Genomic DNA, 15,444 nt, shown 5'->3' on the forward strand with positions numbered 1-15,444 from the left:
ATGCGCTTTGAATACGATATCTACTATTGCTACGCTGCCTATGATTGATAAGCAGATTGTGAATATGCCGCTGAATGAATTGGATTATCTCTATGATCAGGTAAGTGCCATATGATATCTTATGCTGGCTTCATACTTTCCTGCCACTTGCCGCTTTGGCGTCCTGACAATGATTTTGCTTCACCGCACACTCGCACCAGAAACGCTAGTGGTAACCAGCGCAAACTTGGGAGCGGTGGCACTCTGCTTTTAGAAAAGTGCAAGCGGCATGATGAAGTGCCGCGCTGCTCAGTGGTAAGCGGCATAAAGTATGAAACCAGCATTAGACCCTGTCTACACTATAAGGGGACTTGGTGACACTGCTTTCTTATACTTTAAATCATATTCGGGAGATAGCCTGAGGTCATGGGTTCGAGTCCTCAACGTCAACATGTTGTGTACTATAGGTAAGGTTCTTCACCCTATGAGAAGAAAACCAAATTTTGTTAAATGGATGTGGCATTCATTGCATTTTGCAAAAAAGAAATAACTGTTTACTGTTGGATATATTGCGAGTTATGTTTTTCTTTACGTAATCGCACCATCTCTCGACAATCTTTTGGCAGTGTTATCTAAATTTTCATATATTTACCGCTTTTCGCGTTTTGCGATAAAACTTTTCATTTATTCAGTGAATACGCATGAAAAATATGACAAATTCGGAATATTAGGAAAAGTCTTTGATAGCGGTAATTTCAAATTCACATCATTATTTTTTATTATTTCCTTTTTTATTATACCTTTTCACAATGCCGTGTTTTGATGTGATAGGTTACAAAAAACATCTTAGTCATGAAGAAAACCTGTTGGGTCTACTTATGAACTGAATGTCGCCAACATTTGCAGCAGCCATACAAAATAATATAGAGGGCAGTGTGACTTGAACCTGATGCTTCCACCTTCATTTTGAGCATGCATTGATTTGCAATAATTCTGATATTGTGGGTGGTATACTATTGGCTAAGATACCTGGTTTGGACTGCATGTTCTGGTTCGGTTCACCATGCTGGTGTGGAATAATTATTGTGGACCGGAGATCGTGTTATAGTACCAAAAGGGAGGGATTTGACATTAGAATTTCATTTTTCAGAGGAGGGGAGGAAGGGGGCAAGCAAACTTTCAAAGGCCAGCATCCCACAGGGGAGCAAGGGTGGGTGGCAAGACTTCCGGCGGGTAGCTGCTCCCCCCATCCTTGCTCTCTCTTGGCTACACCCCTGGCACTCCGGCCCTCCTGCACTACCATGCTGCTTAACAGTATTTATGTAGCCTATATTACCCGATCCCACAAAACCAGACATATGTGACCGTGCACAGCACGAATGAGCCGTAAATGTCCTCAATTGTATTCTGAGTTACAGTGTAAAATGGGCATGAAGGTCATATTCATAGATATTTCAATTTGGTGCTACGTGTATCTCATTAAATGAGGTACACGTAGCACCAAATCTTCAATATAAAAGGTCAAAATTTTCAATTGATCGTCGGCTTTTCCTCCCAGCTACATACACTTTAAGAATATATCATTAGATTTATAAAATTTATTTTGAGGACTGTTATATATCAAAAATTAGAAAAATATCAAATTTTAATAATTTGTCATAAAATTTGTATTAATGAAAATTATTTGATATCAGAAAGACATGCTTCGTATTCATAATGCAATTCGATACGTCTGAGGTGCTCTCATGTCCCCCAAAAATACTGTCGAAACGCCATAAACGCTCATTCTAGATCCCTTAAGGTATAGGCTGAGCAAAAATTGTTTAGTTGAGGCTTGTGCATCAAAGGCTCCAGCATCTGAGCGCTCATGCATTATTGCATCCAATTTCTGATCATTTCTCTCTCAACATGTGATACGCATCCAAAGTGAAATGCATTTTTATTCATAGTCAGATATTTTTTAATGTTTTTGAATCAGTCTGGTTCCAAAGTGCAGAGCAACCTGATTGGTTAATTATACATGTTATATGATATAATCATTTGAGTAACCAATCAAAATAGAGCTTGTTTAAAATCTCTCGGCACTTTGAAGCTAATCCCCTTCAACCCATTCTTTTCATACCGATATCTCTGATTGGCTGAATATATGATCATAGGGCTGATTGTAACCAATCAAAATAGTTCTTAGTGGAAGTTAGTGCCCAATGTCTTACGGCAGAATGGGCCACTTTTGGAGACAGTTTAAGTCGATAAGTCCTTGCATAGCTTTTTGTCTAGTGGAAATTTTCACTTTGTTAATTTTTTGTGAAGTTTGCAGTTATTTGTGGTAGAGACCAATATATAATGAGCTATTCCAGTTGAAATCCATACGCCCCCTATATAAGACATGACTTTAATCTCTCACACAGGGAGTGTGAATTTTAAATGGAAAGGCCAGCATCCCACAGGGGAGCAAGGGTGGGTGGCAAGACTTCCGGCGGGTAGCTGCTCCCCCCATCCTTGCTCTCTCTCTTGGCTACACCCCTGGCACTCCGGCCCTCCTGCACTACCATGCTGCTTAACAGTATTTATGTAGCCTATATTACCCGATCCTAAAACCAGACATATGTGACCGTTACATATGTGATCAGCACGAATGAGCCGTAAATGTCCTCAATTGTATTCTGAGTTACAGTGTAAAATGGGCATGAAGGTCATATTCATAGGTATTTCAATTTGGTGCTACGTGTATCTCATTAAATGAGGTACACGTAGCACCAAATTGAGGTACCTATGAATACGACCTTCATGCCCATTTTACACTGTAACTCAGAATACAATTGAGGACATTTACGGCTCATTCGTGGTGTACGGTCACATATGTCACTAATTTTGAAAATTGAGGTCTTCAACTTTCATTTGACATGTGATCCTCATTCTACGGTCTTTCAACGGAAAGGGGGAAGCGACACATAAAGAAAAGGCAAATGCAAGAAAATGCCTTTAAAGTTGTAAAATGACATGTTAAAGAGGACTTGGTTTGGCTCAGAAAATGCTAGATTTGGGTGCTTTTGACATAAAAGAATATTTTGTTTTCAATAGTAGGTTAAAGTAAACATATTAAGGAATCAGAAATATTTAAAACCTGAACAACGAAATCTGCAAGGTTTTTCACCCCTTTATCAACTTTGACTTGCCGTACCTCAATATGGCTGAGTGCGACTTATGGCAGGTTTCGTCAGAGCGGGTCACATAAATAAAGTTGGTCAGTCAATTTGAGAAAGTGCTAGGTCTTAACACAAAACTATCATTGAGGTGTGTAACATCAAGTTCATCAACCCAAATTTTTGGATTTGCATAAAAGAATTTTTGAAATAGCTATTTTACTGACAATCCTAATGAGCTTATTTGCCAATACAAGGCTTGCTTGTACTCATTTTAATGCATTTTTCATGCTGATTCCAAATATGGTCATACAAATTTACAATCCTGAAATTGTTGTATTTAAAAAAGAAAATTGAAACTTGTCGTCTACAGTCGACACCCGCTTTGAGAGAATTAAGGGGAGAGGTTGATAATCACTATCATGTGACGCAGGCAAGTCACTGAGAATGTCAAATAACTGTCATTTTAGAAGTGTGGTTACCAAAAACCTTCTTACAGCATTTTTTCTGCAATAAAATGTCTTTTTATTGCACATTTGGTTTTGTTCAGCACTTTGCAACACTGACTGATTGACAGTACTACAATACATTAACCCCATGAGAACTATCTGCCGATTGGCCAAAATGAATATTGTGTCCAATTTTAAACCAATCAAGGAGGGTATAATAAGATCATCTGCAAATGCAAGTTCGACCATAAAAAGTTTAAAGCCCAGTCATAATTGGCTATTGAAACAAGCTTTTCACGTTATCAACCAATCAGAAATGCTGTTAGATGATCATGACCAGTAGTGTCCAGGTGGTTAATGACAAATCAATTATGAATAAAAATGTCTAAAAACTCTACAGAGGTAAGCGGCCTTGTGCATAATGCATCATGATAAAGGACTATTTCAGAGATTTTATCACAAGAAAGGGAAGGGGTATGAACGTTTGGACAGTATTTATTGTGGGTCATTAGAGCACGTCAGACATATCTAATTGCATTCTGAATACGAAGAATGTCCTTCTGATGTCAAATAATTTTGATTTTTTGAAATTCGCAATGTAATACACATTTTATGGCAAATCATTAAAAATTGATATTTTTGATATTTAACAGTACTTGAAGTAAACTTGATAAATCTGATGATTTATACTTGAAGTGTATGTAGGTGGGATGAAAAGTCGACGTTTTTTTTTTTCCCCAAAACACCAAAAAAATAGGTCTTTTGGGGAAAAAATCCATATCTTCAATATAAAAGGTCAAAATTTTCAATTGATCGTCGGCTTTTCCTCCCAGCTACATACACTTTAAGAATATATCATTAGATTTATAAAATTTATTTTGAGGACTGTTATATATCAAAAATTAGAAAAATATCAAATTTTAATAATTTGTCATAAAATTTGTATTAATGAAAATTATTTGATATCAGAAAGACATGCTTCAGTATTCATAATGCAATTCGATACGCCTGAGGTGCTCTCATGTCCCCAAAAATACTGTCGAAACGCCATAAACGCTCATTCTAGATCCCTTAAGGTATAGGCTGAGCAAAAATTGTTTAGTTGAGGCTTGTGCATCAAAGGCTCCAGCATCTGAGCGCCATGCATTATTGCATCCAATTTCTGATCATTTCTCTCTCAACATGTGATACGCATCCAAAGTGAAATGCATTTTTATTCATAGTCAGATATTTTTAATGTTTTTGAATCAGTCTGGTTCCAAAGTGCAGAGCAACCTGATTGGTTAATTATACATGTTATATGATATAATCATTTGAGTAACCAATCAAAATAGAGCTTGTTTAAAATCTCTGGGCACTTTGAAGCTAATCCCCTTCAACCCATTCTTTTCATACCGATATCTCTGATTGGCTGAATATATGATCATAGGGCTGATTGTAACCAATCAAAATAGTTCTTAGTGGAAGTTAGTGCCCAATGTCTTTACGGCAGAATGGGCCACTTTTGGAGACAGTTTAAGTCGATAAGTCCTTGCATAGCTTTTTGTCTAGTGGAAATTTTCACTTTGTTAATTTTTTGTGAAGTTTGCAGTTATTTGTGGTAGAGACCAATATATAATGAGCTATTCCAGTTGAAATCCATACGCCCCCTATATAAGACATGACTTTAATCTCTCACACAGGGAGTGTGAATTTTAAATGGGGTTACCTGAATGTGTGATGCCATTTGAAATCTACACTCCCTGTGTGGGAGATTAAGGTCATGTCTTCCATAGGGGTTTATGGATTATAACTAGAATAGCCTAAATATTTAAATAGATGGTTCAAGAGTGTACATTTGTACAAGGGTGTGAAAATTAAAAACTCATGAAAATGTCAGTACTGAAAACACACATCCACGCATGATACGTGATAGTAATTTGACATTTTGTTCCTGCATCCGATATTAGCGATCATCGATGTCATTACGTTAGAATGAGCCATTTTCAGTGACACTTTGTAGTCTCGGCCACAGTCTGGGAATTACTTGCAAATCACAAGTTTTACATGGACTACTTGATGCTTTCTATTTGAACATTGTCAATGGTTTCTCATTGTCAGTGACGGCACCATGAATTTTTTTTTCGGGGAGGGGGCATTGGGGACAAAGTGAATTTCAGGAGAATTCAACACATTTTGTGCAAAAAGTGAAACTGGGGAGAAAGTGTTCTGACTAGGGGGGCATTTTCTCCTTCCCCTTGCCCCCCCCATAAGTGCCACCACTGCTCATTATGCCAAAGGGGTTATTATATCAAACCCACTGAGTACTTAGCTAGTAGCAATGACCCCTAGGGGGGTAGCTCCCATTGTGGCCTGTACACCATCCGTGATAATCAACTTTTGAAAAACATTTGTAAACAAGGATTTAACCCTTGGCTAAAAACGATACCCTTTACAGGTAACACGTGCCTGTGTTCACACCCTAAACAGGGATTTTAATCCTTGCATCAAATTTCATACCCTAGATTGCATTTCTGCTCATTAGCAATTGCAATTTTGCTACCCTATTTTCCAATTTTTCATGTTTTTGACACCCTAAACACGAAAAACTACCCTTTTTACACATTTTTATTATTTCGGATGGTGTACAGGCCACAATGGGAGTGACCCCCCGGCAATGACCATACAAAAATGTGCCCTAAGTATGGGCCTCACGTTGGTATAAACATGGTCCACCTTCAAATTCTTGGCAGTATGCACTACCAAAACCAAATTTGAATAGAATACCTCCCCTGGATAATCAATGTCATTACGTTAAAATGAACCATTTTCTGGGACACTTTGCAAAAATTATTAGCAAATGGCAAGTTGTAGGCGGTTTGCTTGGGAGTTTAGCATTTGGACATGTTTAAAGGTTTCTCATGCCAAATCATTTCTTTTTATGTTTTTATCTTTGTATAATTATGCAGTCTATGAGAAATCAAACATGGGTGGATTATTGTGTACACAAAATTGTCAATGGATGAGACACAATTCAATCTTTCTACTGTGCGGCGATAGGCGCGACCTTTGTCCCACCAAACGTCTATTAATTTGGGTTAATCGCGACCTTCCATGATATACCAGGTTCAACAGCAACTTAACCGTAGGACGACCTTGCTACCATTTACCATCCATTCAGACTGTAGGCCTACCATTATTCACACGAGGGCTATTGCATGTTAAGTGTGCACTTTTCAAAATGGTGCTTCAGCATGTCTGGTTACCTGAATTTGGAACATTATATAATGTGGGTGATTTTATTAGATGGGTGTTATGGAGGAGAAGCTACAGGAGCATTTTCATTAAATTCTGACAACTTTTTATATCAGATTTTTGCATTTACATGCATTTTCAACACATTTCTGGAGTCCTACTTCATATTTTGAATGTCTTGTGAATGATTTCTTAGGAATATAAATAAGCCTCCTTTGTAGCTATTGCTTTGGTAACAAAGTATGAAGCATACACAATGCAATGCAAGTTATTTGGCATAAATTGGTCCAGTATTGCGAAAATTATGACCATTTTTGTAGATTCTATGTTAAACAAAAAAAAAGCGATGTCCTCTCCAAAACAAGTACTATCAAAATTGAAACTAAATTGGTAGTTCCTGCCAAAACTTGCATCTGTAGAATCTTAAGGGTGTTCCGCAATCATAAAACAGGACAATTAGTTCTGAGGATATTTGTATAAAATATCACAACCTGCCAGTTTTGGTGTCTTGATTCCGCGTTAAAAGTGTGTCCTCTCCAGAACAGGGGTAAATCGGCAATTGACACAAAATCAAGGGTAAATGTTTCACTTTATTTCAACAAGATTAACCTTCTCCTTCCCTCTAACAAGACAAGGCATTAGTTTTTAATCACAGTACTCAAAGATGATGATATCATGTTGTTAAACAGAATGTCCTCTCCAGAACAACCAAAAACTGTGGTCCGGAACAGCTCACAAAAAGCATGTACTTTTATTTCAAGACGCCATGCATTTTCCCATTGAAACTTTAGTGATGAATTTAACAATGTTATTGATGATCCCACGCTCTGATATTTTGGAATTGAATTTGGTACATCATGAAGTTCTAAAATCATAGAATTTTATGAATTTAAGGACTTCTAATTTTGACCCTCTGTGGGACTGTAAGTGTACGCTTAACGTGAAATAGCCCACAGTAGGTGGTTGGTATTACAAAGAGTAGACAAATATATAGTTTTTATGCGCTGAAATGTAAAGTGTAGTAACTGATATGTTTTCTGTAGTTCATCCAAAGACAAATATAAGTAAGAGTAATCATTATTTATTAAAGTAAACAAAAAAGCAGCATATAAAATCATGCCACGTAGTAAAAAAATTATAAAATCATACCCGCTGAAAACTGCAACCAACCAAAATATCCTATGTGGAGAACAGCGTTCAATAACCTTGAGTGAACGTGACCTGACAAGCAGAGAAATTTTGACTTACTGAAATATCTCACCGTTATCAATTTGAAACTGATGGTCGGAGCTGATAGTTTACTTGTTGAAGTAAACTAGGGTAAATTTAGTTAATATAAACTGTTAACTAGGTTTAGACACCTTAGCATATTTGCTGTGACGCTGCAGTACTTTTCCAGGGCAGTTATTCTGCAGAGACCTGCTGGTGCATTGCGAGACTAGCTCAGTCCTATGCAAGGTCGTGTGTTTTGTGGTATGGGTGATTTTGTCGTATTTTTATACAAAAAAAATCGGGCGGTGTGTATAACAGCCATCAAAATTCACGAAAAAAATACACAAAGTGTACAAATGTATATGAAATCCATATACAGATAAATTGTGACTATTACAATTGTCCCGATTTTAACACTAAACCGCCGACGGCTGTTGCTGGTCCTATAGCGTAGCATGCAGGGGTTTGTAGAGGTCATCTGGTTTAATACGGAGTAGAATAGGAAAAGTGGACCGATAGATTGTATTGAAAATATTTGGTGTTTAATTTTTGAGATATTTACTCAAAATATCAAGAACCACTGAACCAATAATAAGCTTGTTTGTACTCATTTTAATGCATTTTTCATGCTGATTCCAAATACGATTTTTAAATTTTTGAATTAAAAAACATGTAACTTATCGTCTGCAGTCTATTACAAGTCCGACCGACTTATTTTTTGGTTGAAGGAGATTGACTTTCACAGAAATGTTTTTAAAAAGTTTTAACAATTTTTAAAATATCTTTGGACAAAATTTGCAGATTTTTTCCAGATTTTTCCATCTTTCTGTAATTTTTTGGGTAATTTAGCTGCTGACAGAAAAAATAAAAATAAAACTGTTACTTTATTGCTTAGCTTACAAAGCTAAAGCTAACAAAGATGAAATAATGGTATAAAAACAAATCCCCCAAATTAAAAAACTAGTTCTATGGCCTTAAAATTCTCCGGTACCTGAATGACCTTTTTAAAATTCACAAAAGTGCATGCATCTTGAGGTACTAAAATCTTCAGTGGCTTCAAGTATTATCTTCCTGTGTAATGTGTGTCACATGCAAACACTCATGGACACTACTAACAGAGCCACTTATTGGTTAATTACATAATATAATCATCTGAGTGACCAATCAAAATAGAGCTTTTAAATATCCCTTTCAGCCCTACTGACTGTTCTTACCACATCTCTGATTGGCTCAATACCTGATATAGCTGTCTTTGAAACCAATCAAAATAGTTCTTAGAGGCTGACAATTCATCTGATAGTGGCCATGGAGTTAATTTTAGGATTTTACTTTGGGTATGTTGGGAATAGAATAAAACCAGCTATCAGGGCTGTCAAATTTTTGGAATTGCTGTGGCATGAGACACTGTCGAACCAAGACAGAATATTGTTTGCCAAATTTTGACCCATGATTATTTGAGCCAGGGTGCTAGAGAATCTAAAGAGTGTGGGGGTAGGGACAACAATAGTTTGATGGAGTGTGAAATTTTGTGCGGTTCATTTAACCTTGGCATGACATTTACTACCCTTGGCATGATATTTATTACCTTGGCATGAGAGCGAATGCATGACTGTCACACTCAATGTGTGACAGTTCACAGCCCTGTCACTATATGCATTGTTACTTTAAAAAATGGAGGCCTTAGGTTTAAGAACTCAGCACTGAGGTAGACCCAAAAAGTAACAGCTCTGCCATATTTCATATTTGCATGTCGCTCATGGAGGGCTAAGTATCTCCAGATTATTTGGCTATACGTCCAGGAAACTTATTTCAATGGGCGTTTTCCAGTGGCGTAGATTTCTTTTTGACATTGGGGTGGATGGAGTTGAAAAAAAAAATTGAAGTATAGTCAATCGAGCACCTTTTTGTGACAGAATATTTGTATGGTACAATAGTGCGCGAAGTGCGCGAAAAATTTTGGTATTTTGAAGCTAAACTGACAAAATATGGTGTAAAAGTAGAATAAATGTGCGCGAAAAATTTGCACTTTTGGGGCTAAAATGGGCAAATATGAGGTTAATTTGGTCAGAAACCCATTATCAGGCATCAACATTGGGGGATGATTGTATGGACCATCCCCTGGCAAAATATTGGGGGATAAAATCCCCCATCCCCCGGATCTACGCCATGTAACATATATGTGCCAAACAAAAACTTGCACTAAGCATGGAGTGTGTAAACCTTTTTACTGGCAGTTCTACATTTTTCAACCTTACTTCGCCCCGAGTTTAATTGACACCCTCAGATTTAGAACCTTTCTATCCGCTCATCTTTATTTCAATTTGGGCATATATTTGTATTCTGGCCGCCCCACATTTGCGACGGCCGTGCCACATTTCTCTACGGCCCTGAGCTAAATTGACACCCTCGTAAAACTTTCCTGTACCATTTGCCAAAGGTGCATGTGTTGGCTTGATTAGACTCTTGCATGCACGAGTATACATATTCACTTTATTTGACTTCTGCACGAGTGATCTAATGTCGTTACAAAATTTCAGATCAATTGGTTGACCAAAGTGTAATGTAGACGCTGTAATTTTTGCGAGGGTTTTATTTTTGTGAATAGACGTGCAGGCGCGAAAATAACAAGTATATTCACTTTATTTGACTTCTGCACGAGTGATCTAATATTGTTACAAAATTTCAGATCAATTGGCTGTACAAAGTGTAATGTACACATACTGTACACGCTGTAATTTTCGCGAGGTTTTTATTTTCGCGAATAGACGTGCAGGGGCGAAAATAACGAGTATACATCATTCATGTAATTTCGTGAGGGTATTATTTTCGCGAGTAGATGTGCAGGCGCAAAAAAACATGCGAAAACACTGTTTTTATTTAAAGTTACTTTACACTTGTAAACGTTAGTTCTGCGAAATTAGAAGCGCACACAATTTTTTCAAAAATCCCAAAATATACGAAAATAACTACGTATATGTATGCTCCAGGATCTGAAACATGCTCATCTATAAAGGCACAGTCCTTTAATGCCAATAATGTTACTGCATTCATTAAACGACCTTTGAATGAACTGTGCCAGTAGAATTGAGACTATTTTTTGGCTCACGTGTATAGTGGTGGACTAAAGCCCTCGGGGGAGGTACATCATCAGTTTATTTATTCTGCTTGAAAATTGCTTTGAAAAAGCAAGAAACGAGCAAGTTAGGGGTCTTTAAGAACTCAAATTCTGACATGAAAATACAAGGATCTTTAGTGCTCTGTTTTGGTAAAATAAGGGGTCTTTTAGAGCTGCACGGTCCATAAAGGGGTCGCTCCAGGGGGAGCATACCTGAATGGTCATTTGTGTGAGTCTTCTTTCTGGGGAGCATACCCGGATGGCCATTTATGTTGAGTGCCCCCGGGCTGATCTATTCAGCCCGCAGAAATGTTCAAACATCATATTTCCATATGTATACAAAACCTATGATAGGCATTCATTTGGTAAATTAAAGAAATGCTGATTATTTGCAATAATTAAGAAAAGCTTTAAAAGGCTTAGAATATTTTTCATATTTTAAAGATACAAATATATTATTTTCACATTTTGTAAGCCATATGTATTTGACTGCATTTTGTTCTTTTCTATTTGAGAAATCTACAAAAAATTATATTTTCCAAGATACCAATTTGTTTGCTAACATCTTGGCAGGCCATTTCTAGAAAGTTGAAGAAATTCACTAAAAATTGGTGAATCTTAGGGATATTTTTTTCCGCAGGCGGATATAATACGGAATTTGCTGGGGATAAAATATAATTATTTGACACATAATTGTGACTGTGGAAATTGTTTTTGTGTTTGGTAGCTTTATGTATAACAAGATTGACTTATGTAAAATTGTTGTTGTATATGTGTTGAGTTTGTGTACGATAATTTGGAAAAAAACATTCATTTTAATATACTGTTTTTAGAAACACACTTTCTCTGGCCTCTTCACTGAGCTAGACGCATGCGTGGTGTCAATTTTGTATAGAATTGGGCTCATTTGCATATGCATAAGTTCGTTGATAAGGCTGTATGCATTTAGTGATAGTAGAGTTCCAGTAAAATGAAGTTGCACGATTGCGCTTGATGATATAATGCGTATATTTTTGCTGTTGAAACATTTGGTTTTGTAAATCTGCACAATGTCCAGGCATGTCGCAAATGGCAAATATTGTATTACGGTAATAATATGTCCTAGTGTATTGTATTTGTTCGAAAAGTTTAGCCCGCTAATTTACTTCGCAAGAAGGCATAGTTAAAGTTGGATAACTTAATTCACGATAAAGGTAGGGATAGAGATATGACGTCATCGAAAAGAGATTTGTTTTAGATTGAGAAATAATGCATGTCAAGTAAAATTTTCGCTGACATTTTTATTTTACTGTTGTATTCATTGTTGTCAATGAAAGTGACAGTAGAATTTCGAAAATAACCGTGTATTTATGACTTATTTATGCATGGGACTATTTGTTATGGTTTTAATGCGGAGGGACATGGAGCTATAGAGGTCAGTAAACGTGAAATGGTCAAAGTCACGTGGACAGGCACATGGAGTTGCAGACACGTGCAATAAATTATGCATGTCAAGTAATAATAATTGTGGGAAATGTTAAATTGTTTTATTGTCGTATACAATTGTTGTATAGGTCTACTGAAGCTGCCAATCAATTCAAAGAAGATAATGAAGAATGATGAGGAAATGTTTGTCATGGGACTATATTTTGCTTTAACGGGACATTAAGTTAACGTTCAGATAAAGTGAAACGGTCAGCATGGATGACACGTGAATTGAAAAAGTCTTTGTCTCCGGTTGTTTATTGCGAGTTATAGGCATGGTTCCGGGTTTGGAGTAAACTTATTTTCTCGTTTTATACACAACGTGTGATCACTGTGATGTAATCGGAAACCAGCGAATAACGGCTGGCGTAACATTTTGTGATGGGGTTACAGGAGTAGTGGGGTTAATATAGAAGGTTACCATGCGAAATGACTTGACCAGGTCAGCACGTCAGTGCATACTGCGAGTTTGTTATCAAGATTTTTTATGAACCCAAGCTCAAGTGCACTAATTGCTTCTTGTAGCATCACCAAGGTAAACATTCGCATGGCCTTGTAAGTTGTGCATGTTCTCTCACACAGTGGACTTGACGTGACGTTCTCTGTATGCTGCTTTCAGCATAATTATAGACCTTTACAGGGTCCATACTGCAGTTACTGTCCGTTTTCCTATACATAATACACAGTGCTCTTTCCCATTGACGCGTGACCTCTACAAATAGCCTACGTTAAAAGTATGGGGATATGCCTAGTTAACGTCGCTGTGTGAAAAATAACCGGCCAATATTAAAAGTATTCTTCTAAAATTCTAGACAATATAGTTTTGTAACATGTCCTAAATTTTTAGCTAATTTAGATGTTTGGAAATATGCGTTTTTGGTGTTTTAGGAAGGATATGTAAACGACAGATAACACCAAAAAATATGAAGAAATTATTTCCAAACCGTGTTAAGTCTGCAAACCACCATGTTTCTTCATTTTCAAGAACGCTGGTTAACAATAAGCACGTATTGTCTCATTTCGTAAACAAAGACCACACAATTGTTCTCTAGCGCCGCTTTATAATCGCTCACCCAAGTGAAACTATAATCCCAGCGCATTGCTCCATTGTACGTGTAAAAGCAGAAACATATGATGTGTGTATTTAACCAGAGAAGATATGATTTAATCAGTTGAGCTGTTTTCAATGAGTGTTATCTTGGTTTAATAGCTTTTAATGGGGTTTAAGTCCTGCAAAGGTCGAATTGAATTCTACTGTAGACATGACTGCATCATGCTATGCTTTCAGTTGACAAAAATCTATTACTGTACTTAGTATGTGCATCGCCTATTTCTATTACCAGTGCACACATGATTTATAAAGCGCGTTCATCTATGTGAACTGTTAGTATTATGTTAGTATTATAGTTTTAAATATTTTACAAACCTGTTACTCAGATAAAAAGTATCATAACTCCAAAAATGCTGTTTTAAAGAAAACTAAAAACCACATTCTTGTGATTCTATTGAAATTAAGTTATGTGTAGTACTGATTTAAAAGCAACCCTTTGAACCCAATACAAAGTCTGTCCAGAAGTTACGTATTAAATATGTCACAATCTGATCATGCAGAACAAAGGAAGCATTTTTCACAATTCATTTCCCGGAGGGGGGGCACTCCTATTGTCGCCTGTACACCATCCGCGATAATCAACTTTTGAAAGCACCCTAAACAAGGATTTAACCCTTGGCAAAAACGACACCCTAAACAGGTAACACGCTACTGTTTCACACCCTAAACAGGGATTCCTTGTATCAAATTTCATACCCTAAATTTCATTTCCGCGTATTAGCAATTGCAATTTTGCTACCTTTCCCCCCAATTTTTCATGTTTATTACACCCTAAACACGAAACGCGCGTATCGCGCCTACCCACAAAAAGTACATGTTTTACGCGTTTTTATTTATTACGGATGGTGTACATGCCACAATGGGCGTGACCCCATCCGGGCAACCGCCATACTTCAATATGCTTGGTTCTAGAGTTCTGATGATTTGTAGTATGCCCCTACACCATATTTTTGCCTTGATCTCAATTACAAATTTGGCGGCTTGGGCCCTAAACCAGATATCACACATTGTTACAAAACATTCCAGCAACCTGGTATTTCAATTACTTGTCTTTATATGAATAAAGTGAAGTCATCTAACTCAATTCATACAAAATCTCAGTTTTGTTAGGCATTGAGTGTTAATGCTGTGCTGACCTTTCAATTAATATTAATTTTTAAACAACATTAACAACATTGAAGACAAACCTGCAGTGACAAAATCATTAAACGGAGACGAATATAACTATTCGCCTCAGATGTGACATGTTTTCATTCAAAGATTATTTATTCTATACTTCTCTTAAGTTAAGTGCTTTCAGTGATCCCAGCGAAAGTACAAAGAAATTTTGTCTTAAATACATAGCTTTCAGCTGAATTACTATGTTAGCACATCTATGACAATGCAAAGGTACCAAAATCTGAATTTTGATGACTCACGATACGATCGTCCAAATGTGCAAATCGCCGAATGGGCTTTAAAACCTGTTACTTTTAAATCAGTGGCTCCGGAACCGAGGCAAATCCATCATGTTTCCTTTAATTACTGCGTTGTCTTTTTTAAAGACATTTCTTGTTTAGAACATTTGACCTTTTACACAATGGAAAACTTGCCACTCTATTGAAAACCTTGGACAAGGACACTACGTGACTGTAATAGATGGATGATGGAGATAGATAACAATTTATTGACATTTATTTTTACTTTGTGTGATATATGAAATGAGGCATATTCTGACGCAAAGAAATATATAAAAAG

General features: G+C 36.8%; 1 protein-coding gene across 1 annotated transcript in view; it reads left to right on the forward strand.

Moving 5' to 3' along the window:
* The first annotated feature begins 11 nt into the window (after positions 1 to 11).
* Positions 12 to 15,444, forward strand: part of LOC140161631 (uncharacterized) — a 153,298-nt gene continuing 137,865 nt past the window's right edge. The window contains exon 1 of the mRNA XM_072184932.1: positions 12 to 100. Within this exon, the coding sequence (XP_072041033.1) occupies positions 41 to 100 (60 nt within the window). The 5' untranslated portion in view covers positions 12 to 40. The remainder of the gene's footprint in view (positions 101 to 15,444) is intronic.

Source organism: Amphiura filiformis, chromosome 10 (genome assembly GCF_039555335.1).
Source record: "Amphiura filiformis chromosome 10, Afil_fr2py, whole genome shotgun sequence".
In the NCBI taxonomy this organism is placed as follows: Eukaryota; Metazoa; Echinodermata; class Ophiuroidea; order Amphilepidida; family Amphiuridae; genus Amphiura; species Amphiura filiformis.